This window comes from Apium graveolens, chromosome 7, assembly GCF_009905375.1.
Source record: "Apium graveolens cultivar Ventura chromosome 7, ASM990537v1, whole genome shotgun sequence".
NCBI lineage: Eukaryota > Viridiplantae > Streptophyta > Magnoliopsida > Apiales > Apiaceae > Apium > Apium graveolens.
In genome coordinates, this window is record NC_133653.1 from 231,217,499 (window position 1) to 231,235,270 (window position 17,772).

The 17,772-nt window shown below is 32.5% G+C and overlaps 2 protein-coding genes across 2 annotated transcripts; one reads left to right on the forward strand and one right to left on the reverse strand.

Annotated features, from left to right (window-relative positions):
* Positions 1 to 1,854: 1,854 nt before the first annotated feature.
* LOC141670657 (serine/threonine-protein kinase Aurora-2) lies at positions 1,855 to 4,825 on the forward strand. Its single transcript, XM_074476606.1, has 9 exons — positions 1,855 to 2,092; positions 2,499 to 2,615; positions 3,053 to 3,199; positions 3,284 to 3,379; positions 3,468 to 3,563; positions 3,655 to 3,751; positions 3,865 to 3,982; positions 4,386 to 4,458; positions 4,535 to 4,825. The coding sequence occupies exons 1-9, from the start codon at positions 2,057 to 2,059 to the stop codon at positions 4,634 to 4,636; spliced, it is 882 nt and encodes a 293-aa protein (XP_074332707.1). The 5' UTR covers positions 1,855 to 2,056; the 3' UTR covers positions 4,637 to 4,825.
* Positions 4,826 to 5,705: 880 nt separating this feature from the next.
* LOC141672849 (ATP-dependent 6-phosphofructokinase 3-like) lies at positions 5,706 to 16,989 on the reverse strand. Its single transcript, XM_074479535.1, has 13 exons — positions 16,507 to 16,989; positions 15,429 to 15,475; positions 15,283 to 15,322; positions 13,897 to 13,959; positions 13,679 to 13,816; positions 12,952 to 13,110; positions 12,782 to 12,835; positions 9,670 to 9,738; positions 9,277 to 9,406; positions 8,399 to 8,658; positions 7,496 to 7,541; positions 7,256 to 7,410; positions 5,706 to 6,160 (listed from the first exon to the last, which is right to left on the reverse strand). The coding sequence occupies exons 1-13, from the start codon at positions 16,636 to 16,638 to the stop codon at positions 5,963 to 5,965; spliced, it is 1,491 nt and encodes a 496-aa protein (XP_074335636.1). The 5' UTR covers positions 16,639 to 16,989; the 3' UTR covers positions 5,706 to 5,962.
* Between the last annotated feature and the right edge of the window lie 783 nt (positions 16,990 to 17,772).

Below are 17,772 nucleotides of genomic sequence, written 5' to 3' on the forward strand. Positions count from 1 at the left end.
AAAATTAAATAAAAACGTGTAATTGTATAAACCCACATACAAATCAACTATCAAACTTTAGTATTTTGTCATCAGGATTAGATCCTAATTATCACAATATTCTAAAACTACACTATATCTATTAACGAATTAATTAGTTTTTATATAAGAGTTATCTTTAGTTTAAATTTAATATTGATTTTAGAGTAGACCAGTAATATACATTAATTTTTTTAGTCCCATACCCGTTACATCTATTAGATCTATCTAATTACAGTTAGTTTATTTTATAATTTTATTTTAGCTCTAGGTGAATGTCATTTTGTTTTTAATTGAATAAATGATATGATTTATTTTGTTTTAACATACAGTAAAACCTCGATAGATTAATAACCTCGTTAAATTAATAATTTCTTGTAACCCCGAGCCGGGCCCTTTATGCTAAATTAATAATTCGCTAAATGTATAAGATAATATTTTTTTATTAATGCATATAAGTCCCATATAATATATAAATTCATAATTGCATATTATAGATTTCTAGGATGCAATTTTATGGTAAGTCTCAATTGTAACCTGCTTCTTTTTAAAATTGATGTACTTCAACTTAATCTTTCTTAATACATTATGGAGATCTGGCGTACTATGTTCATATTGTAAGAGAAAATTACGTAATATAATTGTTGTTTTAAGAACATCTTTTCGTGAGACTGACTCCGACTCCAACTGTGTACCATCATCTTCATCAACTTCATCTTCTTTCTTATTTCCCAATTAATAATTTGTTCATCATCCAACAATTTACTTAAATTCATAAATATTTCCTAATGTTATTTGAAGTATTCAATAGATGAAAAAAAATTATTATTCTGAGAATTGTATATGTTATAAAATTTTTAAATAATATATCTCGATAAATTAATAAATTATTAATATATCGATAAATTAATAAATTATTAATTTATCCATATATTAATATTTCGATTAATTAATAATTTTTAATGGTCTCAAAGGTATTAATTTATCGAGGTTTTACTATAATGACATTATATCAATCAACAATTTACCTTTCAAATTTTTATTTTGTTTCCCAGTTCAATAATATATTTTTTAGTCAGATCGGTAGTATTTTTTTAGCATGAGGGGTATCAAATATTTGTTTTAACTTCACGATTGTTATATCAACAAAATCTGACTAATTACACTTATTTATTTATTTATTAGCTGTGAATATTATTTTGTTTTACACCAAATGAATAATATGTATTATTTTATTTTATTTTGATGACATTATATCGACCAAACAAATTTCTTTTCAAATATTTATTTTATTTGACCTCGGTCCAATAATATAATGTTTTAGTGGCGTCAATAGTCTTTATTATTTTGTTTTAATCTCAGTGTACAAATCCAACTAACTACATGTAGTTTATTTTATTTATTTATTTAAGATTAGATCAATAACATATTTTTGTTTAGCCCAGCCGAGGTGAATTTTGTATATTATTTTTTTAAACAAAACTATTAGGCATATCATAATTTTGTTGTGAATGTTTATCTATTTATAAGAGTGTCTTATTTTAAATAATATTACTATAATTATGGTGTACATACCGACTACCAACCAAATTTTCATTTTTTTGCATTCACTATATAATAACTATATAATAGTATAATTACTATAATTAAGGTGATCAGACCGATTACCAATCAAACTTTCATCGTTTAGTATTTAATATATAGTTTAGATATATAAATAGATACACATATGGAAGAGATATTTCCATTTTTTTAAAATATTCCGATTAAGTCAACACTAGTATCTAGTAGCGTAATATAGAGAAACGCTCCTCCTCCTAAAAAAGCCCGAGATTCAGAAAATTTGAAACAGGCCGCTAGATCAGCAAGTGGTCCACGTGGCATCCAAATGTGACCGTTACAAGCCCCCCAATTTTAATCCCATTATTTCTTATTTTTACAACCCTCGCATTTTGTTAACATAAACGTTACTCTACCATTTCATCTCTCCTCTCTAGATTTTCTCGCTCTTCTTCGTCTCTCTCGCGAATCATCAATAATGGGTGCCGATGCTGAGACGCAACCCGAACACAAGGTCCGAACCTCTTATTTTAGCCTTTCAATTTCATTCTTATAGTTTTAATTTTAATTTTTGTGGTTTAGTTTAGGGTTTATGTGTTTTTTTTTTAATTTGGAGTAATGGCGAGTATCGATGTTTTAGTTCTAATGTTTTGGATTAACTGTTTTGATACTTTGCTGTAATTAGTCGTCACGAAGATGATTTTTCGTGTTTTTAGGTAGCAGGTAGTTATTAGAGTTTGTCGAAATTAGATTGAGTTTATTTGTTTGATTATTGGATTGTGTGTATGTAGGTATTGTCTCGGGATGTTGCCTCATATTTTAAATTGTGTATTAGTAGGTTTTAGCTAGTTTGTCGAATGTAGATAAATTATTTGTTTGATTGTGGATCTGAAGCGTTGTTTTGGTTATGTGATTTATAGGCATCTACTGAGGTTGCATCTACAGAAGAGAAGAGGTGGACGCTTAATGACTTTGACATTGGGAAGCCTCTTGGAAGGGGAAAGTTCGGGCATGTTTATCTAGCTAAGGAAAAGAGGGTCAGTCCCTTTTTTTTCAATTTTACTTTGTCTAATTACTGCGGTTTACGATGCAATTATTGACTATGTTGTGTAAACGTAATTTCTGCCTTTAGAGTTTAGATTTTGCAGAACGTAACATATCATATTTATCGTAAATATAACCGTGTATTAATAATTTGTATGATACTGAGTACCTATTCTGTCTTCAATCATATTTAGATGCTTGAACTTGTGTTGTTTTCTTATAAGTATTCGCCTTGATATACATGATCTTCCTTTACTTTCCTACCAACTGCTGCCCTTTTGTGTTATAAAAAAACTAATTATGATTTTTTTTATGATTGCGTGGTGATTGAAAAGTATATGCCAAGTGAATTGGGATTGATGTATCATGTATGTTATGTGATATAATTATTTTAGGGTCTAGCTAATATACAAATATTTTCTTGTGACAGAGCAATCATATTGTGGCGCTCAAGGTACTTTTCAAGAGCCAACTGAAACAATCTCAGGTGGAGCATCAGTTACGCCGCGAAGTTGAGATCCAAAGCCATCTACGACACCCTAATATTTTAAGGCTTTATGGATACTTCTACGATCAGGTGTGCAGAAATATTTAGTTCAATACAGGAAATCTATCTCACTATCTCTGTGTACTGAATTATTAACCAATCTCTTGTTTGCAGAAAAGAGTGTACTTGATCTTGGAATATGCTGCCAAGGGGGAGCTTTACAGGGAGCTGCAGAAGTGCAAGTACTTTAGTGAAAGACGTGCTGCTACTGTGAGGCCTTTTTAATCATATATATTTATGTATAAAAGTCGGGAAATCGTTTATTTTGTCTGGTCATAACCATGAAAATGTGTAACAGTATGTTGCGTCTCTAGCTCGGGCACTTATATATTGTCACGGGAAGCATGTTATTCATAGAGATATCAAACCAGAGAACCTGTTGGTTGGTGCACAGGTAATAAGTTATCCTATTGTTCCTCGTATTTCTGTTTGTAATATGATTTTTTGTTTTTTGTACTTAAGTTGTCATTATGGGTTCTCTGCAGGGAGAACTTAAGATTGCGGATTTTGGGTGGTCAGTGCACACATTTAATAGAAGGCAGACCATGTGTGGAACCTTGGATTATCTCCCACCTGAGATGGGTATGTGCATTTACATACATTTTATGTTTTAGAATCAAGTGTCTTTTGGGCCTAAACATATATGTGTGGAGTTTATTGAAATTTTTTGTAATTTGATAAAACTTGCCATACAGTGGAAAGTGTGGAGCATGATGCAAGTGTGGACATCTGGAGTCTTGGTGTACTGTGCTATGAGTTCCTTTATGGCGTCCCTCCGTTTGAGGCAAAGGAACATTCAGACACATACAGAAGGTGAGAAAGTTTAAAGATTTATTGTCTTTCTACTTGTAGTTTAAATTTCTGGTCTTCTGAATGGTTTGTTTGTTTAAGATTTAAGAAGCATTTGTAACTAATTTATACTTGGCTTTAAACTACCTTTTAAACTGTTATAAAATGCAAGTTTACAGTTATATATTTTTGTTGAAGAGGTTTACAAGTATGAACTACCTTTTAGTGTAGGGATTGTGGTACAAGTATTTGTTGGTTAGCTGATACAAACCTTTTAAACTGTTATAAAATGCAAGTTTACAGTTATATATTTTTGTTGAAGAGGTTTACAAGTATGAACTACCTTTTAGTGTAGGGATTGTGGTACAAGTATTTGTTGGTTAGCTGATACAAACGTTATACATGTCTGTCTATATATATATTGCAGAATTGTCCAAGTGGATCTTAAGTTTCCTGCAAAACCTATCGTCTCTTCACCTGCAAAAGATCTAATTAGTCAGGTTCGACTTTTTGTCCATCTGCACATTAAAACTTACAAAATCGTTCTCAATAACATAATTGTTTCTTGATTTCCAGATGCTTGTGAAGGAAACTTCTTCCCGTCTTCCATTGCACAAGCTCCTTGAGCATCCATGGATCATCCAAAATGCAGACCCTTCTGGAGTTTACAGAGGCTGACTCACATCTTATTAGGCTATATCTATAACTCTAGCTAGCAGCTAAGAATTGTCCAAATCATTCAGTTACAAATAATTTTTTTAAATGTATTATATAGTGGGTGAATTTGTTTGTAACGAGCAAGTGTAAGTTCTCTGGTTAATCAATATGGAGCAAATTTGTTAAAGGAAACAATTCAAATCTTATAAACTTCTTAATCTAGTTGCATAAAAAACCTACCACAAGTCAGAAGATGATTAGTTTGGTTTTTGTAAGATAATTAACTGTGCTGACTCTACAAGTCAAAAGATGATTAGTTTGAATTTTGTGAGATAATTAATTGTGCCGACTCAATCGCTAAAATTATTGGAAAGAGATAATTTTGTGAGATAATTTATATCTACCCCTAGGTGCGGTGGAAATATAATTTTCCCAGTACTCGTTATTTGTATCGTGTAAGGAGTACTAGTGTCCTCTTTTGACTATTGTCCTCGGCTTTCGTGCTTTATGTTGCAGTGGTTTTTTGTGAATTCTTGTTGACTACTGTAGGATAATCTGCTTGTTAACCATGTAAATGTGCACTTACCAGTCCTTCCCCGGTATCCCCTTTCTTTTTTATGGTTTCAAGTAACGGTCTTTCTAAGGGCACACATTAGTCACTAACTCCAATAAAAATTGGCTCTTTTTATTGGTGGAATTGATGTGAATGCAAGAGGGTCATTAACATTTATTATTCAACCACCAATAAAAAGAGCTCATTTTTACGAGAGATAGTGACTATTGCCATAGAAAATCCCTTCAAGTAAAGCTACCGTCTTTATGACTAAGTTTTTCTGTTGGCCAATATCTCTCTTAATGACAAGGAACCCATTTCCTGAAAATAATGGGACAGTCCTAAATGATGGGATTATGCTGGGATGATGAAACTAACCAAAGGAAAGAAAAATGCTTTGCACAGTACACATTGTTCATACAGTTCCCCAGGGTATATGATGCTTGAGCTGATTAACAAAACTCAGCACTTCTTACAACAGTAATAACACATCCAAATGCAGATTCATCATACTTTGTCCTCACAACCATATATATATACTTATAATACAGCAAGAACTTTTTAACCACTTCACTCGTGGAATAGTTCTAATACAGATAGACAAGAGAACCTAAAGACATTCCTTAAAAATAAGATAACAGATGATAGTTACATTGCAAGGAAATATTAGTCAATTGGCTGAAAATCTTGCAACTTCCCTAAAGTGCCTATATTACAAATAATCAATTGAACCTTGCTAACATTTAAACAAGCAGTGTCAAGCGCTTGCCATAACATGTGCATGCTTTTTGTCTCTAGTTCGCTGCCTTGTCCTCTGCCTTTTCCTCACAATTGCAGTTCTCGCTTTCCAACAATTGGGTGGCTGGTGGTGGTTCTTTTTTTACTTCAACTGCATCTTTTGGGCCCAAAAAACTTGGCTGGTTCGTTGAAGAAAGAAGCCTTGCCCACATCCTGTCAGTTATCACGACCTTATTCTGCATCTCAGTGATTCGCTGTACATGCGTTATCAAGTAAAAAACCTGGCTTTGTTGAAGGTGGAAATGAACAGATATTCATACAGATTTTTTTAAAAATTTCTACTGTTTTTATCTACTGACAAACAAAGAAAGACATGACACGGGAAATAATTGATAGTGAAAGAGTAAGCGTCTATAAGAAAGGAGAAACAATCTTATACCTATATTAATGCCATGCTATTTATTGGTAGAGTCCCGATTATTGGTTAAAGTTCTAGCTAGGATATTGCAGAAATCTTGACAAACCCAACCAATAAACAAAAATTTAGTTACATGCAAGAATGTTGCAGCAGAATTGTTGTCAAAATGGAAAATCGCATATAATCCACTAGATAAGCAACTGGTTTACATGTTGGCTATCCCTAAAACAATACTGGGCAGACTGATCATAATTTAATATTGATCAGTAGGCCGGGAATGGGCGCAGCTCCTCTGGAAATTTTTTATTGACCATAACTATAAACAATAGTTGTTTAAAGAATAACCTTGGATTTACATTTATTGACCTCTAAAAAACAGGGCCTTATGGCTACGATATTATTCTTATACTGTACTTCATTCCATCTTATTTTTCAAGGATAAACTACACAGAATTTTATATTATATTACAAATTATGCTTATAGATGCAAAAGTAAAATTTGACTAATAAACTAAAAAAAATCATGAACAATCGAATATGTATATCAGAACTTAGGATCCAGTCTTTTGGAATGACTAATGATATTCACAGCTCTTGTTCTATTCAAATCAAGTTTAGCAGATACAAATTTACTTGACTAACTTTAGGGGAAAAGGTTCTACAGATAAATTCACACAGAAATCTTTTAATGGGATTTTATCCACATTACTTTTAAGATCAAGGAATGAGGAAACATATATCTTCTTTCATATACAATGATATGTATCATGTGGCAAAACTTACAGACATTGTAACCTGTATTAAATAAATAAGTATGCCTAAAAGCCCAGACCCTTTTGAATGTAGCGGATAACAGCGGATAATTTATAAGGTTTAAGAGCTGAGTATTAGAAAAGGTTCACTAATAATATAAAATTCGTACGGGCCTTACATTGAAAGGAATATATGTTTGTCTCCCGTTGACCAGCCCACTTGTGTAGCCAGTGTAACCTGCCATTGCTCCATGTACACAACTTTGAGCAAGGAGTGTGCAATACACATTGTCAGATGCATTACTTGGAATAGCACGGATCATGTAGGTAGGATCTGCCAGGAACCAATGACAGTTTCTATCATATTGTCCTATGTTCCTATGTCCTAATTGTGAAGTAGAAAAGAATGCGCAACTTACCTATATACTTAAGAGTGATAGCCATCTTGTGATCTGCAAAATGATCCTACAACAAAAGCCATAGAGCAGAGCAGGTCAATCACCTAGGATGGGATACTGACAGAATGAAACCAAAGAAAGTTTGGTTCTTCAAAACCAACTAGTTGACAAATATTTTTGAAGGATGCAACACAAGTATTTGCCTCAGCTACAAAAAATTCTTGTAAATTTGTTGCACTACTCATATTCACTTGCTAGATTAATTTCTTTATAGAAAAGAAAGCAAAGTAAAAAAATTATTACAATCATTTCTGCATCATGTTCTCGAATTATTTATTTGGAAGGGAAGGGAAATAAAGTTAAGGAATAGGAAAGAAAAACTTCAGATATTTGTCCAAAATTTTTGTACCACATTTAAAAGACAAGGAGAGGAAAAGGAAAAAACCAATCAACTTTTGTTCTGTTCCTTCCTACATTCGGGAACACTGCTAGTGTTGGCTAATTGTTAGTGAATGGGGAACATAATAAGTAATAACCGATCATGTCAATTTTTAGTTATATATAACCAGCATTTCTAAAACAGCCTGACAAATTATCAGTTGAAAGTTTTATTAACAGCAAGCACAATCAGTTCAAATTCAATATATATATATATATATCATATAAACAGGCAAGTGCTCAAATGAGAACCAAGTTAGAATAAGAAGCGTAAAAACAAAAAAATTACACGTATACAATTAAAAAAATGGAAATCATTTAGCAAAAAAAAAAATGGAAATCGCTTTGGTTCTAACAGTCCTCATTGAGCATGACCCTGTAAGCATAAGTGTGTGTGTGTATACAAGAATATATAACTAATCAGTTATATATAAATTGTAAAGAATAGGTCAACAGTAGCAAGATTAACAGTTGCATAACCAGTACCTTGATCCTATGAGACATCCAAAGGCCAACATCTTTTAGTAGTTTGTTTCCTGAAGCATCTTTCTCATGTACAGAGTTCTTTGAAAGAAGCTCCTGACCTGCTCCTTCAGCTATAACAATAACCATGTGCCCATCCTCCTTAAGCCGTTTCGCAATATACTCAAAGAGACCACCTTCTCCGTCAAGATAGAATGGTGACTCTGGAATTAAACACAAATCCACATCTCGGCTGGCAAGAGTGGCATACATGGCAATGAATCCTGCATCATTGAGGAAATATCGTATCAAAAACAATTGACGAGGGTGAAGGGTCTATGGAGAATTCTTTGCAAAGCCTAATTATTTTCCTGAAGCAAATAAAAAACCAGCACTCAGTTTAGTTGGACGGAATGGTTGGGACTGTAAGTTGAACTACTTTGTAAACATAATCATTTCTTCCATTAAATTCCACTAGTTAAATTTAATGATCATTATTTCCAATGTACGAACGAATACCAAATTGCTCATCTTTCCTCCTACTTAAATCCTTCATAAGACTTTATATTGAAATATCCACATTGATTCTATCCACTGTCCATTTTTCCATACATTTCATTTTCTTCTCACATAATTCCATTCCACTCTTTCCAACCAAATGGAGTGCATGAGTCTTGAGTTCCATAATGGTAGCTAATCGAATTGAACAAAAACAGTTACATATGAAGCAATTAAAAAAGCAGACACTGCAGAAGAAGTTTAAAATTTAACAAAATCAAAGTTTTGTCATGACGACAACAAGTAGACATCAAAGAAACAAAAGTATGTTATGTGTTCTGAAAATTTTCAGATCCTACTGACAGATATTATATAGCTGTCTTGAGACATAAAAAGGTAAATACCGCTGTAGCGACCCATAAGCTTCACTAGACCGATACCATTCTCAGTACTTTCAGCTTCAACATGCGCAGCGTTGATGGCTCGTTGTGCTTCCTCTACAGCAGTATCGAAACCAAATGACTTGTCAATAACCTGATACAAGGTGCAATCCACCAAAGAATCGTCAACAATGTATCAAATCAGCTCCATGACAAATTGAAAGGAGATTTGTAGGATCATTATATAAATAGTATGACACTACAGCTACAATATACATGTAATCTAAACAGGACTTACTCAGAGTATCCATTCCTAAGTCTTAACCAGCCACATGTTATTATGCATATTTTTCGTTAATGCACAAATTTGCAGTAACATATAGAAGCAATTAGTGGAGATTAGAAGAGTGCAAATACCGGAATGTCATTGTCAATTGTTTTAGGGATTCCTGCAACTGCAACTTTTAGGCCGCGCCGTCTAATTTCCTGCACGATGAAGAAGAAGTGATGTACAAGATTAAAAATAGTCTAGAGACGAATTAAAAACATAATAAGATACATGAACTATGGTTTACAAAGAAACTCAGTAACACAGAATTACTCAACTTTAAGCGAGAAGAATATTGCCAGTAGTCATTTAATATATTTATAAACAACGAAAATATCCTATTCCTGCATAGTTATTCAAAATTTTAAACAGCTCGTTTCCGTTAAGATGTAAAAATATCTTAAGATAATATCAACAACTAGCAATTATACATATGCAATCCTTAGAGCAAGTCCAAGAGTGTCCTAAAATGTTGTCCTGAACTGAAATATGAGGCATCTTGGACAAATAAGTGCTCCAACAATGTCCTAGTGGTGCCTTAAAACACTAGGACAGGACATCCATCGCATGCCTCATTTTTATGGCACTACTATGCATGCCCCCGCCCCTATCATTTCTTTCAATATAGAATTTATTTCCCTCCCTTTTTACACACCTCTCTCCACCTAGGAAGCACCGACACTGATACGGTGACACGGGACACAGGGATTCGTCAATTATCAAAGTGTCCTGCATACGGGACACGGCAAAAAAAAAGGAAAAAAAATATAAAAAATATAAGATTTGTATATTTCAAATATTGAACAACTTCATTCATAATAATAGTGTTTCCTTCATAATAAGTGATAAACTACTATAAGATCTATTCTACATTTTCATTCAAATTATCATCTTGTGTAAAAAGAACAACTTCCATTTCCGGTTCATCAAGGGACATAAAATTAGGGATAATATAAGATGGTTTGGGCTTTTAAAAACTAATTTTGGGCTTCTTTAAGATGATTTTGGCTTTTTTAATATGGGACCCGTGTCGGTAGCCTTTTTTCTGTCGACACGCCACATGGCGTGTCGGACACGTACTCAGCCGTATCGGTGCCGTGTCGGCCGTGTCCGACACGCATACGGCAACCTTTTTGGAGTATCGGTGCTTCCTAGCTCTCCACTCATCATTTCCTTTCCCTCTAATTATAATTAAAATATATTATTATTTTAATTACAAGGCACAAATATAAGGCATGTCATTGGAGTTGATATACAAAAATATTGTCTTAAATCACTAGGACACTATATTTTACTATATTTATAAGGTATTTACTAGGAGGTTGTTGGACTTGCTCTTACTATTGCATTACTACGAAGTAAATGAACTATTTACTCTCAAATATAGTAGAAGTCTAGTGGATAGATTTTAGATGCTATATTAGCTTATTGCCCCTTGTGAAGTATCAAAGATTCAAAATAAGTGCTAATATTTTTTTTCCATGCCTAATATTATACTGTTTCACAAAGAGGTAAATAACACCTACAACATTTCAGATAATTCATATTCACATGTGGTAAATAACACGTCATAACATTAAAAAGTAACTATTTTTCATTAAATAATCTATATTTTTGGATAAAATCTGTTTACTCTAAGCAACAATAGTTTAAGTTGAAACACCTGCATCGTAACTGTAAGTAAAGATAGAGAGTAAGTACTGAAAGATTTATTGTTTTCATAAGATTAACTATCCACTGGGTTAAATATTGTACTTTGAGAATGACTAAAGAGCATGTTGATCATCTGCCCCTACAAGATACTGTGACCTGAAAGCAATGGTCTTTCATAGTTGCCATTTCGGGATAAAGATCAAGTGTACACCAGTGTCATTATGTAATATAGCAGCCAGGCAAGCTAAGGACATATACAGCCTATCTAATGTGGTAGGACCTCGAGGAATACTGTACCACTTCTTTTCAACTATGATGAAATAGAGATATTTATTTCGAGGAAGAAAGTAATATTATGGAGGGGAAAGGGATAAAAAAAAATTCACTCATGACTCAGTGTAGTTCTCTAAGCCAAATCACATAAACTTAGCACAAAATCGAACAAGACTTTAATCCTACTATACAAACTATAACACCAGTCAATTTAACCAGAAAATTTATCATCACTCAGCCCAGTGTTGTTAAAGGCGCGCCGAGGCGCAGCGAGGCGCACTATTAGCGCATAGTTCTTACCGAGGCGCAGCGCCTTCAATGATGCGCGCGCCTAGACCCCTGAGGCGCGAGGCGCGAGGCGCAAAAACAGTAAAAATAGTCAAAAACAGCCCTAAAACCCATACTTTTTTAAGCCTATAAGTGTTTAGAAATTCATGTTATCAATAATAACAAAAGTGAAGATATATCCTTACATAGACATGAATATTCTACTTCTTTTCTACTCAGTAAAGCAGTGTGTGTATTATGTATATATATAGTTTAAATAAATAAATATATATATATATATATTGGGTGTGTATACAAATATATATATAGTGTATATTCTGACAGCTGTAGTGTTATACATACTAATATACCATGTATTTACTTGTTCTTTTGTGTTTCCGGCTACATACTAATATATATGTATGAATTTACACTGTAAAGGAGCAATGGCTACCGAAAAAAGTGATAGTAAAAAAATTAATCCAACATGGAAGTTCCTATAAGTTTCATATTCCTATTTGTGGTGTTTTTGCATAATTCTATAATAAATAATTTGTTTTCTAAATAAATTCTTTTCACTTCGATAAGGCGCGCGCCTCGCCTCGCGCCTCATCGCCTAGGCTCCAAGGGACCCTAGCGCCTCGGTGCGCATCTCGCCTTTAATAACACTGACTCAGCCTGATCGATGGTGCACCATTCTGAAACATAAGAGCATTAACCCAGCTCTGAATACATTAAATAGTAACTGCTTCATATCTTATAATAAGTGATTCATGCTATGTAATTGATGATTATAAACAAAGAGGTCACAGGATGCAGTCTCTATACTCCAAGATGAGGCTGTGACAAGGTGTGCAGATGAACAACTATATTCTTCGATATGATCTGAAACACTGACTTTAAATCTATAGCTTCAGTCACCCAAGGGCATGTATCATAGGTTCCAATTTCCTACCTAAACATAAAATATATGAAGTTTTTCATTTTTCAACTAGTAAATATTATTACCTCGTAAATGACCGCTGCTCCTCTTTGAGTCCCATCACCTCCGATAATGTAAACCTGAAACATGAAAATTAATTAGGGGCTACCTCTATAAGTGAAGATCATAAACTAGCATCTAACATAGAACACTGAAAATCAAGGATAAAAAGTACAAACTATTAAACTTCTAACACCTGATTTATTCCCCGGTCCTGAATGCTGTCAACAATCTTCATGGTATCATGGCCTCCTCGAGATGTGCCAATAATTGTACCACCACGTTTATGGATGTCATTTACAAACTTTGGCGTTAAAGGAATGGTGTTCTTTGAGTAAAAGCCTCTATATCCTCCCTGCAACATATAAATTCCTCAAATCTCATATTTATAATATCTTTATAGACAGTGTTGTTTTTATTGTCTAAACAATCAGTAGCAAGCAGCAACATGAATGAAAAATTGCAATTTAATGCAGCCTATGTGTATAAAGTTAATGAGTAAAATACACTTATATTGGTGATGATGGATCGAAAAATATCATGAGTTTGAAATTCAACGTCCCTTTCCCCTTGACAAAAGCCCTCTCCCCTTCGTATATTAAAAAAAGATGGAATTAAGTTAGCTACCTCTATCCATGTATATGTTCATACTATCAAAATAATATAGTCCTTAGAAATTTTATACAGGCCCCCACCCTTTTGTACTACTAATATTATAATAAAAAAGCTAATTTGTGTATGGTATATATGCATGATACTAGAATTTTATAGTCATGAAAATCATACTTAACGTTCTTCTCACAAAAATATCTGTTGAGGACCACAAGTGGACAGGAAACTTAAACAAACAAATTTCATTTATACACAAGTGCCTCTAAAAAAAATCTGATATATATTCTTATATTAAAAATCCACTCACTTACATCTATTCCGAGGACTTTGGTGACACCATACATGTTATATAGAGCACATACAATTTCTCTGATCACTGTATTTAGCCCAGGACACAAACCACCACAAGTTACAATACAAGCATGCACCTCATCTGAATCAAAATACACCTGGAAGTAGAAATCTGTCTTAGCAAACTCAGTGGCTCTCGAATTAATCTTTATAGTAGGGCTCTTTTGAAATGAATTACCTTCTGGCGAGGTCCAGCACGTCTAAAATGCACTCCCCTAGAACTCTTCTTGTGAACAACGACCTAAAAAAAGTAAACACTCAAATCCTGTAAAACTTTCATCTACATTCATGTGAAATGAAATGATACTTTGATATAAACATAGGAAAAACTGTGAGGACATATATGGATTACTTAAAGTGCGAAGATCTATTAAAAAAACAATACGGGTGCCACAAGCAATTCTAATATTAAATAATATCAAACAAAATCCTCTTTTGTTTATTGGTATTATGAATATGATGTAGAATCTAAATAGCACAAAATCAAATATAATGTGGAATATTATCTCATAATATATAATATACAAATTTATGCCAGAACTGCACATAAATACACACACATATATAGTATACACTGTCCAGGTTCACCCTCTATATAAAAAAAATGAGTTGTAACTACCAAAATCTGAATTGAGGACATGTCTTTAGGAAAAAAGAACTCAGGAGTCAGGACCTAATGTGATCCACCATTAGAGTTTCATTTGAAAAACTTGCTTAAGAATAATATATTAGAATAATATAAGCTTACATGAAGTGTATTCACCAGTGGCCTGAGACGCAAGACCATAAAACAAGTATTGAACATTTAAGATCCAGTCATCAGAACACTCTCAACTTAATATATATATATATATATATATATATATATATATATATATTCTGTGCATATTAGATACCAGTAGTCCCCAACATGCAGATCCTAGTGAGAAAATGCAATAGGCAGTTTGGCATGTTGGATGTCAACTCCTTCATTACAAAAGTTATGTTTGATTTTTCTAGAAATAAATGGTATTGATTTTTTATTTAGTTTGATGTAACATATTAATTAGCTAAACCATATTATTCAGCAGTTTAACATGAATAATCAGAACTGTTGTAACCGTAGCACCCATGAAAGGAGGTGTTTCATATTTATATGGTAGTAGATGGTTTTGATTATAATTAGGATGTACATTTACATTGGCAGTGTTTTGCTTTTGTTAGTTTTCACTCAGCTAGAAGAAGATATCTATACATTTGTAATCTTATTAATTATTGGTTTAAAGAGCTGAATTACAACTGGCTAAGATTAAGCTAGTGCTTCACCTGTGACTTCTTATAAATGTCCTATTATTATTCGATATTAAAACTAGGTACTTTGTCATTCTAACAATGTAGGATATCGTTTCTTATTTTATCCCCTTTCCATGTACGACTTCACACTAAAACCTGGATTCTAAACTGCCAGTGAGTTACATCAATTGTGGAAATCCGCATGGAAAAAGCAAAATATGAAAGAAACTGTACAAGATTGAATTGAGAAACACAGTCTTGTTTTTGACATTTATGAGAAGAAAACACTAACCTTTTGAGGTACAGTATCATCAACATCAACGAAGTACTGCCTGAAACCAGGGTACCAAATTATAAATATTAGGTTAATGAAAATCACAAGCAACGAGTGTGAGAAAAAATTCATATTGTAGCATTGAGAAAAGAAACCTGACTCACTTTACAACCGAATATGCAGGGTTGAATCGCAGTGGGTTGGGAAAAGTCTACAAAAGAAAGGTATAATTGATGGATAAAAATGTTCCAGAAACAATTATACCAAAGCATGTGTGCTTGTGTGTATGGGAATCATTAGGAACTGATATGTCTAAACAATTGCATAGTCTTCTGATTGTACAAAATAAATTAAACAGGAAGAAAAACCGATTTTTCAAATTTTTGTTTTCTAGCATATTTTTAAGTGACAAAATGTTAAGCCAAATTTTAATGTATTTTTTAAAATCAAAATTGAATACACTTAAATTTTAAAAAACTTTTTATAATCTATATTGAATACCATCAGATTTTAAAGAACTTTTTAAAATCCAAATTGAATATCTCTTTAAAAATACTTTAAGATCTTGATTGAATACATCCCTCGAAATTAGCTCATATTTGCACAATGCCGAACCGTTCAGTTTAGAAAAGATGTAAAAAGACACACACCTCGAAATTAGCTCGTATTCCAATTGATTGGAAGTAATGGAACGAAAAAGTGTAATAATAATAAAAAAGAATGTAAGCGTGAAGATGCATAAATGAAAATGTACAAACTTCTATGAAAGGATTTCTTAAGAAAACGAGTAAAAAGCAAGAATGAACACCTTTCCAAAATTGGTGGCATTAAGTTCTAGATTAAACTGATACAAGTTGAATGGAGGAAGGAAAAAAATCATAATACATTCCACTAGAGCAGTACAGATTTTATCTAAATCGAGCCAAAGGATACACAGCATTTGAATATTAATTAATCACAACCGATGTGAGGCAACATATAGAAAATCAAAATCAGCAGCAAAACTTAAAACCCAAGAAAAATGGCAAAAGGAACCAACTTAGTTATAATTAATAATTAAGTTAAAAGTCTAAAAGACACATTCATAATTAAAACGTAGTAACTAATGATGTGACACAAAAATTGTAAATGCATAAAAATAAATTAAGACACACAACATATTGTTACAAAACTAAACATGTAAGGGTCCGGGGAGCGTAAAATGTACGAAAAAACTGACAAAAAGAAGGGGAGTAATCTTACAGGAAGATCAGGAATGTAATCAGACAAATGAGGAACATCTTCAAGTACATATCCATATTCACCTTTCTCCACTTTCATCATCTTCTCTTCTCCTGTTCCTGTTCCTGTTCCTGTTCCTGTTCGTGTTCCCATTCTTTCTTCTTGTTTCCCAAATTCACTAATTTTCTGCTGATTATTACTATTATTATTCCAAATTAAATTCAATATGATGATGAAACTTAAAGATGTAATAAATAAAAAAGGTAATAAGCAATTAGAATCTGTAAAAAATTGTTTAAACCCTGTTTCTGCTGTAAATAAAATATGAATATGTGGATGAAAATATTTATAAAAAAAAAAGGAGAGGGGGGTCAAGATACGTCCGTTTTTGGGGGGTTCTGATACGAGCCTTCAATTTGGGGGTAAAATTCCCCACATAAATTACCGGCGTCTATTTTCTTTCCAAAGGCTGTTAAAAGACTCAACTCCAGCCGTCCTTTTGTACCGTCAATGAATTCGACATTCTGATTGCCCACAAAATTGTTACAGTTTTTGTAACAATAATACCAACTATAGCGTAAACTGTTAAAATATTTGAATAAAAATAAAGTGATTGTCAAAGCGTATCGAGAAAGACTCGTAAAGTTTATCGAGGAAAACTTGTAAAGTTTATCGAGGAAGTTTTATAATATTTAATGAATAAGTTTTGAATAGCTTACTTAGTAAGACTTATAAACCAACTATTATAAATAACTCATTTAGGGGTCATTTGTTAAATCTGAACCATAATTTCTGAATGATAAAAATTTCTGGACGAATAGTTATCTGAATGATAAATACTTGATATCATTTGATAAAAAAAATATTTGGCTTCTCTGAGAAATGTATTTCTATTCTTTTTGACCAAATCATACACAAAAAAAAGATTACTTATCATTATATTTCTAGTAACAATCATTTAATTTTTTTCATTTTTAACGTAGTCACCAACTATAATTTTTTTAATTACAGGTTTGATCCCACAAAATCGCTAACTATAATTTCTTTAATCTCAATAAGTTACTTTTCATATAAAAACTTATATATAATATAAAAGAGGAATGGTATATAAAATAATAAAAAATTAAAAACATTATAATTTTTTTAAACAATTAAAAATATTTTTGAAAAGTTAGGGGAATATAATTATTGCTTCTAACGAGGGTTGTAAAAATTGGTAATCGGACAAGATCGGTAAAACTACGGATTTAGGATTAATAAGAAATCGGGGATTAATCGGAAGAATTA

Excerpts from the sequence above, each read along its gene's own strand:
- LOC141670657 (XM_074476606.1), top strand. The coding sequence starts at position 2,057 with ATGGGTGCCGATGCTGAGACGCAACCCGAACACAAG. Across the intron at positions 2,093-2,498 it reads AGACGCAACCCGAACACAAG|GCATCTACTGAGGTTGCATC; the intron begins GTCCGAACCTCT and ends TGTGATTTATAG. Across the intron at positions 3,380-3,467 it reads GTGAAAGACGTGCTGCTACT|TATGTTGCGTCTCTAGCTCG; the intron begins GTGAGGCCTTTT and ends AATGTGTAACAG.
- LOC141672849 (XM_074479535.1), bottom strand. The coding sequence starts at position 16,638 with ATGGGAACACGAACAGGAACAGGAACAGGAACAGGAACAGGAGAAGAG. Across the intron at positions 9,407-9,669 it reads CAATTGACAATGACATTCCG|GTTATTGACAAGTCATTTGG; the intron begins GTATTTGCACTC and ends ACCTTGTATCAG. Across the intron at positions 6,161-7,255 it reads AAACATATATTCCTTTCAAT|CGAATCACTGAGATGCAGAA; the intron begins GTAAGGCCCGTA and ends ACGCATGTACAG.